This window comes from Trachypithecus francoisi, unplaced genomic scaffold, assembly GCF_009764315.1.
Source record: "Trachypithecus francoisi isolate TF-2019V2 unplaced genomic scaffold, Tfra_2.0 Lachesis_group11, whole genome shotgun sequence".
Classification (NCBI taxonomy): domain Eukaryota; kingdom Metazoa; phylum Chordata; class Mammalia; order Primates; family Cercopithecidae; genus Trachypithecus; species Trachypithecus francoisi.
This window is the reverse complement of record NW_022681456.1, coordinates 10,923,997-10,945,381: the sequence shown is the minus strand read 5'-3', so window position 1 is coordinate 10,945,381 and position 21,385 is coordinate 10,923,997. Positions and strand designations below refer to the sequence as shown.

Genomic DNA, 21,385 nt, shown 5'->3' with positions numbered 1-21,385 from the left:
ATCCACCCACCTCAGCCTCCCAGTGTTGGGATAACAGGCACATGCCACCACACCCAGCCCAAAATCACATCTGAATCCCCAGCTTAACTTATCAGCCAGTACACATTTCACTCTGATCCTTTAACTCAGCTGTGGTTCTGACTTAACAGCAGTTACTGATGTTACTTCTAGGGTATGCAATAGAGTTGGCATACATTTATGTGCTTCTCAAATATTTTTTAAATAATTAGCATTGTGTTTTCACGTTTTCAATTTAAAATAAATTCCATATTTTTTTCTCAAAGGAGAAAAACTTACATTTCTTTCCTAAATTCTTCCATTTTTTGATTCTCCACAGTCAGGAGTTCTTTTGATTTGTTCAGCTCTTCCACATTTTTCAAGTTGTTTTCTTTAAGTGTGTCCAACTTAAAGACCAAGAGAAAAAAGCTTGATGAAATTATTTCATTTTCCAATGACATGAATGAACAAATTATTCATGAAAGTGTGTACTGAAAAGACAGATGAAATTAGTCACTTGCAAAAAAAAAAAAAAAAGTCACCTGGGTGAAGAGATTACAAATGACAAGTCTATTACAAACTGCAAACCTCCTCCTTAACATTTAGTCTGACATATCCTGTACACCTGGCCAAAATGTCCAACTAAATTGCTACACAGAAGTAAAGTTTTCTTTCATCTTGTGTACAATTCTCAGCACTTATCACGGAACTTGCTATTCAAATATGATTCATTAAAAACAAGAAATAAAATGCAAAGCAATGACATCAGCAAGGATTATTCTTCGTAATGGAAAGAAACCCCTTTCTTTCCCCAAAGATTAGTGATTTAGGATATGATATTGTTCGGTGTCAGTACCAGATTTACACAGTCCTCATTACAAAAATTATTTATTTGAATCAAAATTATTTGTAGATTGGAAAAAAATTTAGTTACCCATTTGAACTTGAACCTGAAGAGGAAAAAGTCACGTCGTGGGACTGAAGAGCACTTACACCCATTTGGCTCCATCATTGGCCCACGGGGATGCAGCCAGCGGAGGGCCTGGCCCTTGGTGGAAAGCCAGAGCTGTCACTGAGATGAGTGGGGATGTGACTGATCATAGGCTGTGGCAAGTGGCTGGAGCTCTAGGTGCGGAGCCACCACCAAGGATGGCAGCTAATGTGGGCCTCCATGCCTCAAGGTGGCTCCTGGGGCCATGCTGGCTTTCTGGGCCTTGAGAAGTTGTCTCCTACAGGCAGAAGAGGGCGCTATCTCCTTTTGCCATGCCCCATGCCACCAGTCAGGAGTCCTAGAAAGTGTCTTGCTAGTTTTACAACTACCATCTTCCTTTTAACACCTAACATTCCAGATTAACAAAACAAGAAAAATAAAATATCACAATGTGTCTGAAAACATGGTTCATCCAACCCTGAATTCCGGCTGTAACAGACACCAAGGGATCTGTTACAGTACAAAACAGTTCCCCCTGGTTCCACTGCTGCAGGTTAGACACATTCCCTAAAATCCTCTCAGCTTCTAATTTTGATTAACAGCTATGATTTTTTAATGCTTTTATATTTTTAGCTTAAGTCATCTTCTCTTAGGATTGTCAGTTCTATAAATGTGCTTCCTTCTACGTGAAGTGTTGTTATTTACCATATCATTACCTCCAAATGTTCATCTCCTTTGAGAAGTTGATCCTTGACCTCCACAATGAGAAGGCCTAGTCTTGACACTGGCTCCTCAGTTTGGCCACCGCCTCCCCCTTGATTTCCTTCCTTAATGTCTTACCTGCCTATTACTTTTAAAAGCATCTGGGTCGGGCGTGGTGGCTCCCACCTGTAATCCCAGCACTTTGGGAGGCCAAGGCGGGCAAAGATCACGAGGTGGAGTTCAAGAACAGCCTGGCCAACATGGCAAAATCCTGTCTCTACTTAAAATACAAAAATTAGCCAGGCGTGGTAGCGGGCACCTGTAATCCCAGCTACTCAGGAGGCTGAGGCAGAAGAATCACTTGAACCCGGGAGGCGGAGGCTACAGTGAGCCGAGATCGTGCCTTTGCACTCCAGCCTGGGCAACAAGAGCAAGACTCCGTCTCAAAACAACAATGACAACAAAACAAAAAACAAGCAACAACAACGAAAAAAGCATCTGAAGTTGCACAGGACTTCACATAACCATTTTGGTGCGTCAGTCGGCTTAGGATTTAGATAACAGCCTTCCAAACAAAGGGTTGGTATGAGCTGGGAGGGTGGGAGCAGGGAAATCCAAAGAGGAGGAGAAACGCTACTTGTGGACAGAATCAAAATATCTTGACGTCACATATTTGTCCCTGCTCCAAAAGTGACTCATTCAAGATGACACAAAAGGAAATCAGTACTGAAATGGGCCAAGAAAAGGCCTACATCAGACTCAGGGCTGAGGAACGCAACTTAGTGGCTCCAAGTTGGGAAAGGGAAGAGAAAAAACGATGTGTGTGATGTAAGATAAAGGATACAAAAGCTAGAGCAGGCCATCAGTACCTCCTCTCACTAGTGCTATCACTAAATAGTCATCTGAGAAAGCCACACTATTAGGGTTTTTTCCTCAATTTGTAAAGTTGATCCTAATAAGTAATGAAGTGATATACTTTATTTAAGATTATCATGACTCTGGAATGCATTTCAAACCTGTGTAAGGTCATACTTCAAAAACATAAGCAATCCTGAGTTAGTGATCAAACATTCCATGAAGTTGGTAAGCTGTTCTTTGTATAAAAAACTATTTAAATCTGATTACTTCATTCTGTAGTTTTGCATTTGTTTGCTTGGTGTCCTCCAAGGAGGCCAGAGTCTCAGTCTTCTCTTTGGTCATCTGTTCCATTATCTGCATGGCATCTTCTGCTGTTTGAGCAGCCTAAATACAAGGAAACACTGTGAGAAATGAGGACACCCCTCGCCAACACCGTTAGGTGAGGATCGGGCTGTGCTGTCCAGGCAGCACTCAGTGTCTGTGTGGGTATGGGAGGCACACAGAGGGTGAATCAGTCACCAATCCAGTGCTGAAACAGACAGACCAGGACAGGAAAGGTCTTTACTCTAAAGTAGAATATGCAGACTCTTTCCTGCCATTTTTGAATGTCAATTGTTATGCAATTTGCATGTTTTCAGAACCTCTAAACATACATCTTCCAATGAAAGTTCCAAATGACACTAGCAAGCATGCTCCCTTCATTCTGACTTAAGTTTGAGAGACTGTTCGGAGGTAACAATGAATAACATCCTAATATAGCTGAATTTCTTGGAATCATATTTTTTATTATAAGTTTAAAATACTATCCTTGCTATTTCAAATCTGGGGCTTTTAAAGTCACTCAAATTTAGGCTGAGAATTTTTCAAATAAATATAAAAATTATTTGGGCACTTCTAACATGAGGCCCAAGTGTTTAATGAGAAGTATTTAATGCAAGTTGTGGGTAATGAATAAAAACACGGCTGTGAATAAAAAGATGCATATGGAGACAAGTTCTTAGCTGCTATCAAAATTAATTATAAAAAGTGAGATATAGGCCGGGCGCAGTGGCACACGCCTGTAATCCCAGCACTTTGGGAGGCCGAGACGGGCAGATCACGAGGTCAAGAGATCGAGACCATCCTGACCAACATGGTGAAACCCCATCTCTACTAAAAATACAAAAAACTAGCTGGCCGTGGTGGCGGGCGCCTGTAATCCCAGCTACTCGGGAGGCTGAGGCAGGAGAATGGCAAGAACCTGGGAGGCGGAGGTTGCAGTGAGCCAAGATTGCACCACTGCACTCCAGCTTGGCAACACAGCCAGACTCCATCTCAAAAAAAAAAAAAAAGTTAGATATAAAAATAAATGAAAATATAGCTAGGCGTGGTGGCATGTGCCTATAGTCCCAGCTACTCAGGGAGCTGAGATAGGAGGATTGCATTGCTTGAGCCCAGGAGGTTGAGAGCAGTCTGGGCAACACAGCAAGATTCCCACTTCTAAAAAAATAAATAAATAAACAGGTCACACACAGTGGCTCATGCCTGTAATCCTAGCACTTTGGGAGTCCAAAGCAGGTGGATCACAAGGTCAGGAATTTGAGACCAGCCTGGCCAATATGGTGAAACCCAGTCCCTACTAAAAATACAAAGCTTGGCCAGGTGTGGCGGCATGCACCTGTAGTCCCAGCTACTCAAGAGGGTGAGGCAGGAGAATCGCGTGAACCCGGGAGGCAGAGGTTGCAGTGAGCCAAGGTCACACCACTATACTCTATACTCCAGCCTGGGTGACAGAGCGAGATTCTCTTTTTTTTTTTGAGACGAGTCTCACTCTGTCACCAGGCTGGAGTACAGGGGTGCAATCTCAGCTCACCGCAACCTCCGCCTCCCTGGTTCGAGTGATTCTCCCGCCTCAGCCTTCTGAGCAGCTAGAACTACAGGCCCACACCACCACACCCTGCTAATTTTTATATTTTTAGTAGAGACGGGGTTTCACCACGTTGGCCAGGACGGTCTTCATCTCCTGATCTCCTGATCCACCTGCGACAGCCTCCCAAACTGCTGGGATTACAGGCGTGAGCCACTGCGCCCAGCGAGACTCTGTCTTTAAAAATATAAATAAATAAACAAACAAATAAATTTCTTTTAGGCACTTGTTTATAATTTATTGGTCTAATAAAGTTTATGAAAATTCTGCAATTTTCCCTATCCAATTATCAGCCATGAAGATTTTAACGGAATCTTCCAACTCCAAATAGATAGACACAATGAAAGAGTTAAAAGCCAAACAGAAGACCCTATATTTCAATATGCGCCAATTTATTGCTTTTTTTTTTTCTCTTGAGACAGATTTTTTCACTCTTGTTGCCCAGGCTGGAGTGCAATGGTGTAACCTCGGCTCACTGCAACCTCCATCTCCTGGATTCAAGTGATTCTACTGCCTCAGCCTCCTGAGTAGCTGGGATTGTAAGTGCATGCCACCACGCCTGGCGAATTTTTGTATTTTTAGTAAAGACGGGGTTTCACCATGTTGGTTAGGCTGGTCTTGACCTCCTGACCTCAGATGATCCACCCGCCTCGGCCTCCGTGAGCCACCACGCCCAGCTGCTTTTTTTTTTTTTTAAGATGGGGTCTTGCTCTGTCACCCAGACTGGAGTGCAATGGCATGATCTCGGTTTCCTGCAACTTCTGCCTCCTGGGCTCAAGCAATTCTCCCATCTCAGCCTCCTGAGTAGCTGGGACTATAGGCATGTGTCACCATGCCCAGCTAATTTTTGCATTTTTTGTAGAGACAGGGTTTTGCCATGTTGTCCAGGCTAGTCTCAAACTCCTGGACAGAAGCCATCTGTCCACCTCAGCCTCCCAAAGTGCTGGGATTACAAGCGTGAGCCACTGCGCCCGGCCTTATTTCACTATTGCTCTTAAGCCTTTAAGAAACCACAGTTAGCTTTTTCACAAAGTTTCTCCTTAAATTAAAAAATAAATCATTTTTATTCACAGTTTGCAATTTTTTTCAAATGGGGAGAGACTACTACAGTGAGATACTTAGTAAAGAATCCCCCCTTTCAGACTGTAACGAACAGCTTGAGACATATAAGCAACTGACTTAATGAGGTGGATTGCCATAAGCAGAAATGAAGAAAGATGACCTAGACCACTTGAGTTAGTGCACAGTGTTAGTAAACAGTCTGGGTGCTCAATACTTGACCCTCTCACTTTACCGTAAATGACTGAAGAGTCTCGAGCTCTCTAATTTTAAGAGTAAGCTTGTTCTTGTCTTTCCTCAAAGTACGGTTTTCATTTTGAGATTCTAGGAGATTGGCTGAAATGTGACTGTTGGTTTTGGCCAACTGGCTGATCTCTTTCTGAAGGATGAAGTAGCTTTCTGCCAGCGTTTCCTTCTCCTTCAGGAGCTCATCCTTTTGCAGCATCATTTCACTCTTCTCAGCCAGGAGGTTCTGGTTGTCTTGCATCACCTGGGCTTTTTCCGCCAGGGTCACCTCATGGTTCAGCTGAAGGTCATCCAGAATCTTGGTGAGGCAGCTATGCAGTTCCTGCAGTTCTGCCTTGGATTTGGACAAGGCAGCAAAATCACTTTTCAGAGTCTTTATATGGGCAGCAAGTTGAGCTGCTTCTGCAGTCAACAGCTCCTTCTCCTCGATTATCTCTGCCACTTCTTGCTCCGATTTGGTCTTCTCTTGAAGTAGCACAAACTTCTCGGACTGCAGCTCCTCGATACCCACTCTTAACTCCTCCACCTCCTGCTCCAGGAGCACCATCCTCCCGTGAAGTTGATTGTTTTCGTACAAGGATGCCTCTTTCTCCTTTGCTCTGGCTTCCTGTTCCAGGATTAAGGACCGCTGCATTTCCTGGATCTCCTCGCTTAATTTCTGACACTCTTCTTGCAGGTTCAAGCTATCTCTCAGCAAAATGTTCTTCTGGGAACAACACGTGTTAAGTTCAGCATCCAAACTCTCCTTTGCTTGCAATATGTGAGTGTGTTCTTTTTCCAGATTCTTTTTGGCATTTTGAGCCTCTTTCAGCATCAAAGAGAGGTCGCACTTGCTGGCCACTAGTTCTTGGTTTTCCTCTTTTCTCTCTTGAAGCTCCTTCTTCAGAACGTCAATATTACCGAGGAGTTTCATATTCTCTTGCACAATTATCCTTCTGTTTGCAGACTCTTGATCACATTGCCTTTTGAGGTCTCCTATGGCTTTGATGGAATTCTCTCTCTCTGCAAGTAAAACTCCATTTTGGGTTTCCAGTGCAGATTTTTCTTTCAAGAGACTATCCTGATGCTTTTTAAGTTTAGTCATTTTCTGAGAAGCCATCTCCTTCTCGGAAGTCAGGTAAGTGATCTTCTCATTCAGGCTCATCTCAGTATGGGCAGTCTCTTCTGAGCATTTGTGGAGTTTTTCAGTGATGATTCTATTTTCACTTAAAAGTTCCTCTTTCTCAGCCAAGAGCCTTCTCTCGGAGGCAGCCAAGGTTTCTTTCTCATGCAGAAGCTGGATGCACTCAGAGTCTGTGACTGCCCGCCTGGCCTTAATTTCCTCCAAGAGCTTCGTGAGGCTTGTGTTTGTGGCCTGGAGTTGCATGGTCTCCAGCTCTGCCTTCCTCAGGGCCTTGCTGGCATCATCCAGCTGTGCACGGAGCCCACTGGCTTCTGAGCGGAGCAGCTGTTTGACCTGGAGAGCGGCCTGGAGGCTGGCATTCAGCTTTTCCTGATCGTGCAGCAGCATGTCCGTCTCTAACTGCAGATCTCTGTTGTTCTGAAGAGCATTATCTCGTTCTACCTTTAAGGCTATGCACGTGTTATCGAGATTGGACAGTTTCTCTAAAGCTGACTTTTTCTCAGCTGTGAGATCTTCAATCTCCTGTACCAAAGCTTTCTGATCTTTGACTAGCTCCTCATAAGAGCTCTGCAGCTTCTGAATGATGTCATCCTTATCTTTGGCCAAGATGAAGTTTTCGGTAATAAGTTTCTTGATCTGGTCTGCCAGGTGATCTCTTTCTTCCTGGTCCTTCTCAGTCTTAGCAATCAAAGTATCTTTGCTGAGCTGGAGCTCTTCGATGAGCGTCTGCATGCTCACCTTGGAAGCTTGCAAAGAGTCATTCTCCACATTTATCTTCAAGAGTTCTTCCTGCGCAACATTGATTTCTTTAAGCAATTTCTCTCTCTCAACAGCCAAAGCTTCTTTATTGAGATGTTCCTGCTCGTAATGCTTTTCAGCATCTTGCTTTTCTTCTAAGAATTTCTCCTTTTCTAAATTAAGAGTTTCATTCACTGACCACAGTTTCTGCTGGTCTCCCTGAAGTAAAGCTATTTTGGCCTCCAATTCTACAAGCTTGGATAAAAGTGAACCGTTTTCTAACTTTAAATCATTTCCCTCCTGCGAAAGAAGCTGCTTCTCTGATTTCAGACCCCTCAGCTCTTCTGACATTAGTTCAATTTCTTTTTTGGCTGATGTTAACAAATAAGTTAGCGACTACAGAAACAAAAGATGGAAAGAATGGAAACAAAAATGAAATCAAGCAGACAAATGCAAGCCCAAATAACTTAATGTAACCTAAATGATAAAACCTTTACAATCTCTACAATAAACTTTATAGAAACTATCTGAATAACAAGGGAAAGAAACTAAACAGAGCCCATAAAAAGATAAGTCAAAAGTAGCTTTGCAAAGTGCTTCTGTATCTGTTAGCTTATTTTATCTTTGAAACAACTTGTGAAATTATTCCCAGTAGCTACCTAGAAGATAAAAATAGTAGCTTGATTTTAATAACAGGGCAAAAGATTCTTTCCTGCCATTCCAATTACCGAATTATTTTGAATGCAGAAAGGATTCACAGAAGAATTTTTAAAAACGCAATTAAAAGAAGTACAAAAAGTCAGTACATTTTAATAAAAAAAAAAAGGAAGGGGCATAACAAGGGAAAATAAACTATTGCCTTCCAAACTCACCGCAGGACCTTACTTAAGGACAGCCTCTGGGCTGAGAGTGATTTAGTCCTAGGATCACATATAACTTAAAAACTACAGCCTAATTTCTAGGCTTTGGTGACTAAAATGAATAAATTTTTTTTCAATTTACTGAATTATAATTTGACCACAGTGTCTATACCAGTGCTGTCCAGAACTTTCTGCAATGATATAAATTTTTTTTTTTTTGAGACTGAGTCTCGCTCTATTGCCCAGGCTGGAGTGCAGTGGTGCAATCTTGGCTCACTGCAACCTCCGCCTCTGGGTTCAAGCCATTCTCATGCCACAGCCTCTCAAGTAGCTGGGATTACAGGGCTCCGCCACCACGCCCGGCTAATTTTTGTAATTTTAGTAAAGACAGGGTTTCACCATGTTGGCCAGGCTGGTCTCAAACTCCAGACCCCAAGTGATCCACCCACCTAGGCCTCCCAAAGTGCTGGGATTACAGGCATGAGCCACCATGCCCGGCTGATACAAATGTTCTTATTTGCACTCCCATCATGGTGACCTTAGGACTCCTGAGCACCTGAAATGTGGTGAGTGCAACTAAGGAGCTAAATTTTTAATTAAAATGTAACAAATTTAAATTTATTTATTTATTTTTTGGAGAGAGTCTCACTCTGTGGCCCAGGCTGGAAGGAAGTAGAGCGATCTCAGCTCACTGCAACCTCTGCCTCCCAGGTTCAAGCGATCCTCTTTTAAGCATATACAAAAATAGAGAAAATAATGTAGACTGCATATATTTCCATATTAAGGTTTTTTATTTATTTTTTGAGACAGAGTCTCACTCTGTCACCTAGGCCAGAGTGCAGTGGCACCATCTCAGCTCACTGCAGCCTCCGCCTCCCAGGCTCAAGGGATTCTCCTGTCTCAGCCTCCTGAGTAGCTAGGACTACAGGTGCGTGCCACCACGCCTGATTAATTTTTTGTATTTTTAGTAGAGACAGGGTCTCATGATGTTGCCCAGGGTGGTCTCTAACTCCTGAGCCCAGGCAATCCACTCACTTTGGCCTCCCAAAGTGCTAGGATTACAGGTGTGAGCCACCAGAACTGGCTACAAATTTAAACTTGAATGGCCTCACATGCCTGGTGGCTACTGTATTAGGCAGCACAGCTATAGCCCACTGGCTCTTAAAAGTAGGGAATAAGGAGGCTTCATGGGCTCCATGAACCTTGTTGAGTGCACACGTAAACTTTCCTGAAAAAATATCTGTAGATTTCATTAGATTTTTCCAAAGAGTCTGGGACTGATTAAGATCCACTGAAATCAGATACCAGACAACTTTGCAGGGGAACAGTCCTGGCATTTTAACTCAGTGACCCTTGCCAAAACCAACCAACAAAATTAGTGAGACTGGCCAGGAATAATGGCTCACACCTGCAATCCCAGCACCTTGGGACGCTGAGGCAGGTGGATCGCTTGCATCCAGGGGTTCGACACCAGCCTGAGCAACATAGCGAGACTCTGTCTCTACAAAAAAAATTAAAAATTAGCCATGTGTAGTGGCACGTGCCTTTAGTCTCAGCCACTTGGGAAGCTGAGGCAGGGGGATCACTTGAGCCCGAGAGGCTGAGGTTGCAGTGAGCCATGATTGTGCCAGTGCACTCAGCCTGGGTGACAAAGTAAGACCTTGTCTCAAAAAACAAATGAAAACCGAGGAGACCTTACACTAGCTTCTACAATGCTGTGATTTGCTCAGGCTGCAACATTTTAAAAGAAATACAAAAAAAAACTGAAGTCTGCACAGATAAAGGAAACCACAAAGACAAAAGATCTGGGAATTGTATCTAGTGTTAAATGGCTCATAAAACTGGAGGTATTTCACAGAAAGAAGAGAAATCCTCAACTATCAGCATGTAGAAGAGGGAGAATATGGGCCTCCCAGATGACATGCACGGTGCACACACACCATGTCACGTCCCCTTAGTTAGCAAGAGGCTTTTCATGAGATTGGTTTCAAGTCCTATATATGCTCTTTTATAATTTCTTTCTACTAAACTCCCATAACACATTAAAAATAAATAAAGATGAATATTTACTTTCCTTTGAGCAATAAAAGGTTAAATAGTGGGAAGGCTGAACTTCATGAAGTCACCAGAGTCACAAAATATACTGGTCAGGCCAGGCACGGAGGCTCACACCTGTAATCCCAACACTTTAAGAGGCCAAGATGGGAGGATTGCTTGAGCCCAGGAATTCAAGATCAGCCTGGGCAACATAGCAAGACCCCATTCTCTATAAAAAAAGAAAAAGAAAAAAACATATATTGGGCAAAGATACAATCCTGAAACCATAAAATGAAATCCAGCATATCAAGTTCTGTTCTATCTACTAACAGGGTGTTTCCTCCCTGCCCTTGAATCCAGCTTCCTCATCAATAAGCTCACGTCAATAACACCTTCCTGGGGACACATAAAAGCCCTCTGTGGAGATCTCAATTCTAACTCTTCCTGGAAGAGCTCTGTTCCTCCAGCCAGGCTCTCTCTAGTCCTGATTCCTTGCTTGCTTGCTTCATGTGACCTCTGCCTCTTGCTTTACTGCAATGTCTCTCCTAACCCTAGTGCAAGGCGGCAATAAGCATGGCCAATATTAGAGGAACAAGCAGGCAAGCAGCACTCAGGCAATGTAAGAACCTTTGTGATGGCTGAGAAATAAGCAGCACGGGGGTGACAGCTACACACTCCATTCCAGGAAAGACCAGCAGCCATCACCATCCCTGAGAAGGAAGGGCAGCTGGCATAAAACACTTGAAGCCATAGGAAACGTAATGTACCATCCACGCACTCAGAAGGGTAACGTTTGTAGAGGCCATCGTAACTTGTCCCACTGGATGCTGCTTTCTAAGCACCCTTCCTGCCTTGACACAGAGCTCAGGCAAGCTACAGCACAAGGAAATTCTCTCGCATCACGTACTTTGGCTTTGTCGGCTTGCTTTCTCAGCTCCTCCAGCTCCTGCAGCAAGCCACTGTTCTCCTCCTGTGCGCCCTTCAGCTTGTCCTCTGTGTCCAGCAGCGTCTTCCGGAGGTTCTGTAGGATTTCTTCATGCTTGGTTTTTGTCTCAGAAGTGGCTTTCTCATACCCGGCTTTCAGCTCCTGACACTGGTTGTGGCTCGTTTCCATCTTCTTTTCCTGCAGAGACCCCGAGTGAGGGAATCAGTCATCTGCCCATGTGTGTACTACCCCTTGCCTTCCTTTCCAGCCAATAGACCCACTGAGTCTCTCCTTACCAGGTCCGACAATTTCCTCTCCAATTCTTTCTTTTCTTCCTCATGCTTTTTAGCTGCTTCTTGCTGGCTCTGTTCAGCTTTGAGAGTCATGTCCTCAATACTTTTTTGCAGAAAACTTGCATTTTCATTAGCCTTTGTAAGTTTTAGCTGTAATTCTTCTACATATCTAGAAAAAGTTTCAACATAAGGTGTCAGATTTTTCATAAGAATGTTTTAAATTTAAGAGTTATATTAAAATATACTACTAATAACTGTAGTAATTATTTTTAAAAGTTATGTGTAATTAATAACATCTGAACTAGGCAAGAAATTTTAAAATGCTTTGTCTAATCATTTTACCAATTATGACAGTTACAAATACATTATTTACAGTAACAACTACTATAATTGTGAAGGTTTACTATTTTATGTCAATAATTTAAAAAGGAAAAATGAGTGAAAAATAAACTTATTAAAGGAAATGAGGCCAGGTGTGGTGGTTTATGCCTATAACCCCAGTAACCTGGGAGGTCAAGATGAGATCACTTAAGTTCAGGAGTTCGAGACCAGCCTGGTCAACATTGTGAAACCCCATCTCTACTAAAAATACAAAAATGAGCCAGGTGTGGTGACGCATGCCTGTAATCCCAGTTACTCAGGAGGCTGAGGCAGCAAAACTGCTTGAGTCCGGTAGGAAGAGGTTGCAGTGAGCCAAGATCACATCACTGCAGTCCAGGCTGGGCAACAAAGCAAGACCCCGTCTCAACTGAAAATAAATAAAGGAGGTCAGGTGCAGTGGCTCACGCCTGTAATCCCAGTACTTTGGGAGGCCGAGGTGGGTGGATCATGAGGTCAGAAGATCGAGACCATCCTGGCTAACATGGTGAAACCCCATCTCCACCAAAAATACAACAAATTAGCCAGGCATGGTGGCGGGCGCCTGTAGTCTCAGCTACTCGGGAGGCTGAGGCAGGAGAATGGCATGAACCTGGGAAGTGGAGCTTGCAGTGAGCTGAAAGCACGCCACTGCACTCCAGCCTGGCCGACAGAGTGAGACTCTGTCTCAAAAAATAAATAAATAAAATAAAATAAAAAAGGAAATGAGTATTTAAAAATTTTAGCAGACTAGATTGCCAAAAATTCATTCTACTGCTTCTGGAGGGCAGAAGATACAAAAATGACAATAACTCGAAGTTCTACTTTATTTATTTATTTATTTATTTTTTTGAGACGAAGTCTCGCTCTGTCGCCCAGGCTGGAGTGCAGTGGCCGGATCTCAGCTCACTGCAAGCTCCGCCTCCTGGGTTTACGCCATTCTCCTGCCTCAGCCTCCCGAGTAGCTAGGACTACGGGCACCCGCCACCTCGCCCGGCTAGTTTTTTGTATTTTTTTAGTAGAGACGGGGTTTCACCGTGTTAGCCAGGATGGTCTCGATCTCCTGACCTCGTGATCCGCCCGTCTCGGCCTCCCAAAGTGCTGGGATTACAGGCTTGAGCCACCGCGCCCGGCCCGAAGTTCTACTTTAAAGAGACCATGTGGTTGAACAAAAACATGTATATTAAACATGAGGGGCCGGCATGTTGGCTCATGCCTGTAATCCCTGCACTTTGGGAGGCCGAGGTGGGTGGATCGCCTGAGGTCGGGAGTTCAAGACCAGCCTGACCAACATGGAGAAACCCTGTCTCTACTAAAAATACAAAATTAGCAGGGCATGGTGGTGCGTGCCTATAATCCCAGCTACTCAAGAGGCTGAGGTAGGAGAATCGCTTGAACCTGGGAGGCGGAGGCTGTGGTGAGCCAAGATTGTGCCACTGCACTCCAGCCTGGGCAACAAGAGTGAAACTCCATCTCCAAAAAAAAAACAAACAAACAAACAAACGGCCAGGCGCGGTGGCTCAAGCCTGTAATCCCAGCACTTTGGGAGGCCGAGACAGGCGGATCACGAGGTCAGGAGATCGAGACCATCCTGGCGAACACGGTGAAACCCCGTCTCTACTAAAAAACACAAAAAACTAGCCAGGTGAGGTGGCGGGCACCTGTAGTCCCAGCTACTTGGGAGGCTGAGGCAGGAGAATGGCATAAACCCGGGAGGCGGAGCTTGCAGTGAGCCGAGATCGCGCCACTGCACTCCAGCTAGGGCGACAGAGTGAGACTCCGTCTCAAAAAAAAAAAAAAAACATGGAACGTTGACCAAGAAAAGAGACTATCAGATGAATCACAGATACGAGAGGGAAACTTAAGGGCACTTCTGGCTTTTATATCCACAAAACACCTACAAAAATGGAGCATTTTGAAGGCACTGAGCCACCACTTCAAAGCCACCACTTCAAAGGCACGGTGCCACTGGGCAGCAGTACCACCTCAAGTCAAATTTGACCAAAGTTGCCCAACCAAGGCCTGACCACCACTCAGTGCTGACAGAATTGTGTGGGGGTGAAAGACTGGATGTTTTAATAAACAGAATTTTGCAGGTATTAACACTTTTAAGAAGTAGAAATCTAATGCCTACAGACTTAATTTATAAATCTTTGCCTTATAAATTCTTTGATTTTTATATGACAGCTATTAAAAGATCAAAGCAATAAGAATTCCAAATAAAGACAAGAACAGATAATAAGACAGAGGAAACTTCAGCACTGTGGAAGTACAATGCAGTTCTTTTTTTTTTTTTTTTTTTTTTGAGACGGAGTCTTGCACTGTTGCCTGGGCTGGAGTGCAATGGCACGATCTTGGCTCAAGGCAACCTCTGCCTCCCGGATTCAAATGATTCTCCTGCCTCAGCCTCCAGAGTAGCTGGGATTACAGGCGCACACCACCACGCTCAGCTATTTTTTTTGCATTTTTTTAGTAGAGACAGGGTTTCACTATGTTGGCCAGGTTGTTCTTGAACTCCTGACCTGTGATCGCCTGCCTTGGCCTCCCAAAGTGCTGGGATTACAGGCGTGAGCCACTGCACCCGGCCTACAATGCAGTTATTAAGAGCAGGAGGGGCTCTGGGACCAGACTGCTCAGATCTGAAACCTCAGGCTTCACCTCAGTAAGCCTCAGTTTCCCTCCCTTCCCTTTTATTTATTATTTATTTACAGAGTTTTGCTCTTGTTGCCCAGGCTGGAGTGCAATGGCACAATCTCGGCTCACCACAACCTCCGCCTCCCAGGTTCAAGTGATTCTCCTGCCTCAGCCTCCTGAGTAGCTGGGATTACAGGAATGCATCACCACACCTGCCTAATTTTGTATCTTTAGCAGAGATGGGGTTTCTCCATGTTAGTCAGGCTGGTCTTGAACTCCCGACCTCAGGTGATCTGCCTACCTCAGCCTTCCAAAGTGCAGGGATTACAGGCATGAGCCACAGCACCTGGCCTTATTTATTTTTTTTGAGACAGAGTCTACCTCTGTTGTCAAGGCTGGAGTGCAGCAGCGTGATCCTGGCTCACTGCAACCTCCGCCTCCTAGGTTCAAGCGATTCTCCTGCCTCAGCCTCCCAAGTAGCTGAAATTATGGGCGCACACCACCATGCCTGGTTAATTTTTATATTTTTAGTAGTGATAGGGTTTCACCGTGTTGGCCCGGCTGGTCTTGAACTGGTGACCTCAGGCGATCCACCTGCCTCAGCCTCCCAAAGTGCTGGGATTACAGGCGTGAGCCACTGTGTCTGGCCTCTTTTTCTTTTAAATGGGAATAATACTAAACTCACCTCGTAGGATAATAAGAATTAGAAAGCTGTTAGCACAGTGCATGGCCCATAATAATAGGTAATATGTGTTTCCTATTAAAATAAGTTCAGGCCAGGTACGGTGGGGCTCATGCCTGTAATTCCAGCACTTTGGGAGGCCAAGGCAGCCAGATCATCTGAGGTCAGGAGTTTGAGACCAGCCTGGCCAACATGGTGAAACCTCATCTCTACAATAAACACAAAAATCAGCAGGGCATGGTGGCATGTGCCTGTAGTCCCAGGTACTCAGGAGGCTTAGGCAGGAGAATCGCTTGAAACTGGGAGGTGGAGGCTGCAGTGAGCCGAGATCACGCAACTGCATTCCAGCCTGGGCAACACAGTGAGACTCTATCTAAAAAAAAAAAAAAGCTAAAAATATTTTTAAAGGCTGGGCACAGTGGCTCACGCCTATAATCCCAGCACTTTGGGAGACCAAGGCAAGCAGATCACCTGAGGTCGGGAGTTTGAGAACAGCCTGACCAACATGGAGAAACCCTGTCTCTACTAAAAATACAAAATTAGCCGGCGTGATGGTGCAAGCCTGCAATCCCAGCTACTTGGGAGACTGAGAAAGGAGAATCACTTGAACCCAGGAGGCAGAGGTTGCGGTGAGCTGAGATAGCACTGAGCTGGGATCGCACCACTGTACTCCAGCCTGGGCAAGAAAAGTAAAATTCCATCTCAAAAAGAAAAAAAAAAAAAAATAAATATATATATATATACACAGCTTTTCTTTTTTCTTCTTTCAAGATGGAGTCTTGCTCTGTTGCCCAGGCTAGAGTGCAGTGGTACAATCTTGGCTCAATGCAACCTCCACCTACCTCCTGGGTTTCAAGTGATTCTCTCATCTCAGCCCCCTGAGTATCTGGGATTACAGGCACATACCACCACATCTGGCTCACTTTTGTATTTTCAGTAGAGACAAGGTTTCGCCATGTTGGCCAGGTTGGCCTCAAACTCCTGACCTCAAGTGATCCGCCTGCCTTGGCCTCTCAAAGTGCTGGGATTACAGGCATGAGCCACCGTGCCCAGCCTTCTTATCTTTTCTTTACAAGTCACCAGAAGGTCTATAAATAATATTGTATTCCTTAATTCTGTTGTTCTTGACAAGTAAGATAGGTAAAACCCATTTTAGAAGGTTAAATAGTTGATTCAAGGACACAATGAGGTAACAACAGAAAGGAACAGAGATGGGAAACTTGAAAACGTAAGAATCCTAAACATTTTCTCTCCCCTCCCATCTATAGCTTGTCGCAGAGCCTAACTGAAGGTGGGCACTCTTTTCAACAGTCACATATACCTTTCTTTCAGACGTAACTCATCGTTCATTTTCGTTAGCTGAGAAGAGTTATCTCCTGACATCTTCATTATTTCTGCAATGTCATTTTCCAGTTTTTCCTTCGCCTTTATCAGCTGCTCTTCTCTCTCATCTTTTTCTCTAAATTTTGCCTCCATCTCTAAATATATAGAAGAAAAAAAGAATAGCATGGCTGTGTTATAATCAACAAAAACTGACTAAGTATATCCTTGCTCTTGTAATATTTTCACATAGCAATCCTTGTCCTCATAAAAATCACATTCTGGGCCGGGCGCAGTGGCTCAAGCCTGTAATCCCAGCACTTTGGGAGGCCGAGACGGGCGGATCACGAGGTCAGGAGCTCGAGACCATCCTGGCTAACACGGTGAAACCCTGTCTCTACAAAAAAATACAAAAAACTAGCCGGCTGAGGTGGCGGGTGCCTGTAGTCCCAGCTACTCGGGAAGCTGAGGCAGGACAATGGCGTAAACCCAGGGGGCGGAGCTTGCAGTGAGCTGAGATCCAGCCACTGCACTCCAGCCTGGGCGACAAAGCGAGACTCCGTCTCAACCAAAAAAAAAAAATCACATTCTAATGAAGAAGGCAGACAATAAGCAAGATAAAGAAAATAAATCGGTTGGGCACAGTGGCTCACGCCTGTAATCCCAGCACTTTGGGAGGCCGAGACGGGCGGATCACGAGGTTAGGAGATCAAGACCATCCTGGCTAACATGGTGAAACCACATCTCTACTAAAAATACAAGAAATTAGCCAGGCGTGGTGGCGGGCGCCTGCAGTCCCAGCTACTCGGGAGGCTGAGGCAGGAGAATGGTATGAACCTGGGAGGCGGAGCTTGCAGTGAGCCGAGATCGCACCACTGCACTTCAGCCTGGGTGACAGAGCGAGACTCCGTCTGGAAAAAAAGAAAAAAAAAGAAAAAAAGAAAATAAATCATATAATTAATAGTGGTAAGTTCTAAGAGGAAGAAAAATAAATGCAGGGAAAGGAACTGGGAAGGAGGTTAGACTCTCAGATGGGGCTTCCCTGACATTTCAGAGAAAACCTGAAGGAAGTGAGGGAACAGGGAAAAGCAAGTGCACAGGCTTGAGAAAGGAGCACCCACCACGCCCAAGCACCGCAAGGAGGCTGAAGTGGTTGGAGTGGAATGAACAGGGGAAGGGGGTCCCAGATGAAATCCGAGAGGTAATAGGGCCTGATCGTGGTAAGGACCACAGCTTTCCCTGAGTGGGATGAGAGCCACTGGGCCACCTTGAGGAGAGAAGCGACATGATCCAAGTTCATATTAAAAGGATTGCTGTGGCTGCTGTGTTGAGAACAGACTGAAGCTGGCACAGGCAGCAGTGAGCCCTGGTGGTCAGCTGTCAGGGTAGCTCAGATGAAAGATGGCTGTTGGCTTGGGGCAAGGATAGCAGTGGGAGTGGTGAGATGTGGTAGATTCTGGCTCTTGTGAAAACAGAGCAAAGAGGATTTGCTGGAGGTTACAGATCTCAAACAAGTATTTCATCACATTGTTATATCACCATAAAGAGTGAAGAGGCTATGCTTGAATAGTGCATTTGTTATGTAACATACTACAACTGTCTCAAATACGGGAAAGCCTACTGTATTTAATGTTTAGTCACCAGAGATGTCTTCTTACCTGCTAAGTTTTCTCTCAGCTTCTCCAAGTCAGAAGACAGCATGTTAAACTGTTCCTCCTTTTGGTGTAACTTATTTACAGTTTCTATTTAGGATAAAGTTAGAAGTTTAATATGTTTCATATTTAATACACTATCTAGAGCTTGGCTGTCTTACAACCCAATCAAATATTATGCTCAAAAGATCTGAGAACACAGGAATACTAAAAAGTTCCCTTACAAATCACACGGCTGTGCACAGCCTGAAAGAAGCAGGTCTGCTGCTGTCTCTGGCCTCCCCGAATCTGTACTTTAGGCAGGCATCAGGCCCTTTCCACTCATCTCTTTCCTTCTTCCAGTTAAAACTCAATAAAGCTATCAATGATGAAAGCATAAACAACACTCTTCCCAGGAATACTTACATTTTAATATGGAACAAGCCTTAAGCTAAAAGAAGAAAAAAATGGGAGTTTGAGGCTTCAGGAAACCAATGGAAGCCAGTCTTTCTGAGCACAGCAGGAACTTCCGGGGAGTGAAATGAGGCTACAGGCAGTGTCTACTCTGTGCACTCCACAGGCCAGCTCCAGTTTGAAAGAATGATATTCTTTAAAGCAATCTGCACACGCTCTAATAAGACATACCTTGCATACTTCTCTGAACAGAGACTGCCTCCTCTGAAGCTTCAGCAAACTTTTCTTTCTAAAGAAAAAGAATCAGAAATTCTGAACAGAAAGATTTCAAATTGTGAAGACAAGAAGTTTCTATCAATTATAATTACAATACTATCTACTTTTTGTTGCTGGCCTTGTTTTATTAAAACTAATATACTTGAAACATATGACACCAATTACTACCACATGTGGGTCATACACATGTGCATGTATACACACGAAAGACTGCAGTCTGCATGTGTGTGTGTGTGCACACGTGGGAAGGCAGGTGTACCTGCATGCCCATGTAGGCATGTTCATACTTAGGTTAAGTACATGCATGTGCGTGTATACACAGGGTGCATGTGTATGCTTCATGTTACCACCCCTCAAACAGCAGACCTTCTCTTCAGAAATCTGTCTGAGATGGTGAACAGAGCTCTGAAGTTTGTTATTTCTGAGAGTAATCTGAGTCTAATATCTTGAATCTAGGTCTGTGTTGCTACTTTTGAAACTGAAAAGTCACTTACTGTTCAAGGTCTTCTTTTCTAAACATGACTATAGGCCAAGTTAAGAATCACTCTCCTGGTTGTCCTGAGATGAACTTCGAGCTAGCTACATCAAGAAGATTGTTACATGAGTATTTCTAACTAGCTAAGATTATGGTAAGATGGCACAGGGGCCACAGTGCATCCAAGCCCTCAGACTGCCCCCTGTGCCATCCCACAGCCAGACTCAGGGTGTCATGTCTTGTCCTAAGATATACAGAAGGATACTCTAACTTAGGGGGAAAAAAAAAGGCAAGGCTTCCTAAAAGCTTTGGGAGGAGGGCAGAGAAGCAATGAACTCATAACATTTTCTTAAAGGACATCAGGCCGGGTGTGGTGGCTCACGCCTGTAATCCCAGCACTTTGGGAGGCCAAGGCGGGCAGATTACTTGAGGTCAGGAGTTCAAGACCAGCCTGGCCAACACGGAGAAACCCCATCTCTACTAAAATACAAAAAGTAGCCTGTCGTGGTAACAGGCGCCTGTAATCCCAGCTACTCAAGAGGCTGAGGCAGGAGAATCTCTTGAACTCGGGAGGCAGAGGCTGCAGTGAGCCGAGATCGTGCCACTGCACTCCAGCTTGGGCAATAGAACAAGACTCTGTCTCAAAAAAGAAAGAAAAGAAAAAAAAATCACACGTTTATTCACACTGTTAATAGCACAGAAGAGGGAAGAAGAAGGGATGTGGAGGACCTGGGACAGCTGAGCCTGCGTGGCACATATGCCTCTTGTCTAGTTTCTCCATAAGCCTCTGGCTTTTCTTTCCATGGCATGTAGATGGGTACCACTGGCACTACTCCTGAGTATCAGCCTTGTTTAAACTCAGGTTTTAAGTGCAGGAGGCAAGTAGGAAGGAACAAAGTTGAGAAAAGGTAAAAAATATATATATGTCATACAACTTGAGATTAAGGTAAGAGACAACATATAAAAGGGAAGGTAATTTTCTGAGATGGAATAAACTGAGTTAGATTTCTTTAAATTTGTTTAATTAGACAGCAAACATCCTGCCTCGCCAACAGAGGACCGATGGCCCAGGACAGCTGCTGCCCTGATAGGCACAGCTGAGGGGCCTCATTCAATATGAAACCTAACTGTTCAATGCATAACTTGGAAGGGCTCTGTCTTTAGTAAAACTAAGTAGTCAACAACATTTCAAAGCAGTGCATTACCAGAGGCGAAGGGATAGATTTAAAAAAAAAAAAAAAGTCATACCTACCTCGGTTGTTTAGGTTTGATCTGATTCCCCTCAAAGGACAGTATTTATCAGCCAATAACTAATACACTCAAGTTGAATCAACACTTAGAAAGAGAAAGGAAACAGCTGCAATATTTCTTACTGGAGGATTTTTTTAAAACAGGAAATGGCCAGAAATTCTGAGATTCAGATTCCCAACAGGTACTTACCAAAATCTGAAGTTCTTTTTCCAAAGTGTCTTTCACTTGACTGACTTCACTCAAATTTTCCTGAAGGTTAGTAAGCTTTAGCTCTCTCCCCTGGAGCTCTCTGGTAATGCTACTAGCCTAACACACAGAGTTACATGGTATAGAAGCAAATGAACAAAAGGAAAACAAAAGAGAATGAGAAGAAAAAAAAAATAAACAAATGTAAAAAAACTTACGAGAAACATAAAACAAAACTGAAAGGAATACAAATTTGGTATTGGTTTTTAATTCTAAGAAGTCAACGACTTTTCGAACAATCAGTTCTACGATATGATGTCCTAATGGCTATTTTCGTTTTGTTGTTGTTGTTTTTCGTCTGTTTGTTTATTTTGAGACGGAGTCTCGCACTGTTGCCCAGGCTGGAGTGCAGTGGCGCGATCTCGGCTCACTGCAAGGTCCGCCTCCTGGGTTCATGCGATTCTCCTGCCTCAGCCTCCCGAGT

General features: G+C 44.1%; 1 protein-coding gene across 13 annotated transcripts in view; it reads right to left on the bottom strand.

The window, feature by feature from the left end:
• CLIP1 (CAP-Gly domain containing linker protein 1) overlaps positions 1–21,385 on the bottom strand; it is a 158,378-nt gene that overhangs the window by 48,450 nt on the left and 88,543 nt on the right. For 4 of the 13 annotated variants that reach the window (XM_033220292.1, XM_033220293.1, XM_033220294.1 and 1 more), the window contains 8 exons: positions 20,905–21,021; positions 18,945–19,002; positions 18,327–18,410; positions 16,670–16,826; positions 11,679–11,844; positions 11,365–11,580; positions 2,756–2,872; positions 298–404 (listed from right to left, as the gene is read on the bottom strand). In XM_033220292.1, the coding sequence (XP_033076183.1) occupies positions 298–404; positions 2,756–2,872; positions 11,365–11,580; positions 11,679–11,844; positions 16,670–16,826; positions 18,327–18,410; positions 18,945–19,002; positions 20,905–21,021 (1,022 nt within the window). Of the gene's footprint in view, positions 1–297; positions 405–2,755; positions 2,873–5,425; positions 7,957–11,364; positions 11,581–11,678; positions 11,845–16,669; positions 16,827–18,326; positions 18,411–18,944; positions 19,003–20,904; positions 21,022–21,385 lie in introns of those variants that run through there. The other 9 variants (XM_033220298.1, XM_033220297.1, XM_033220295.1 and 6 more) reach the window with 8 other exon arrangements.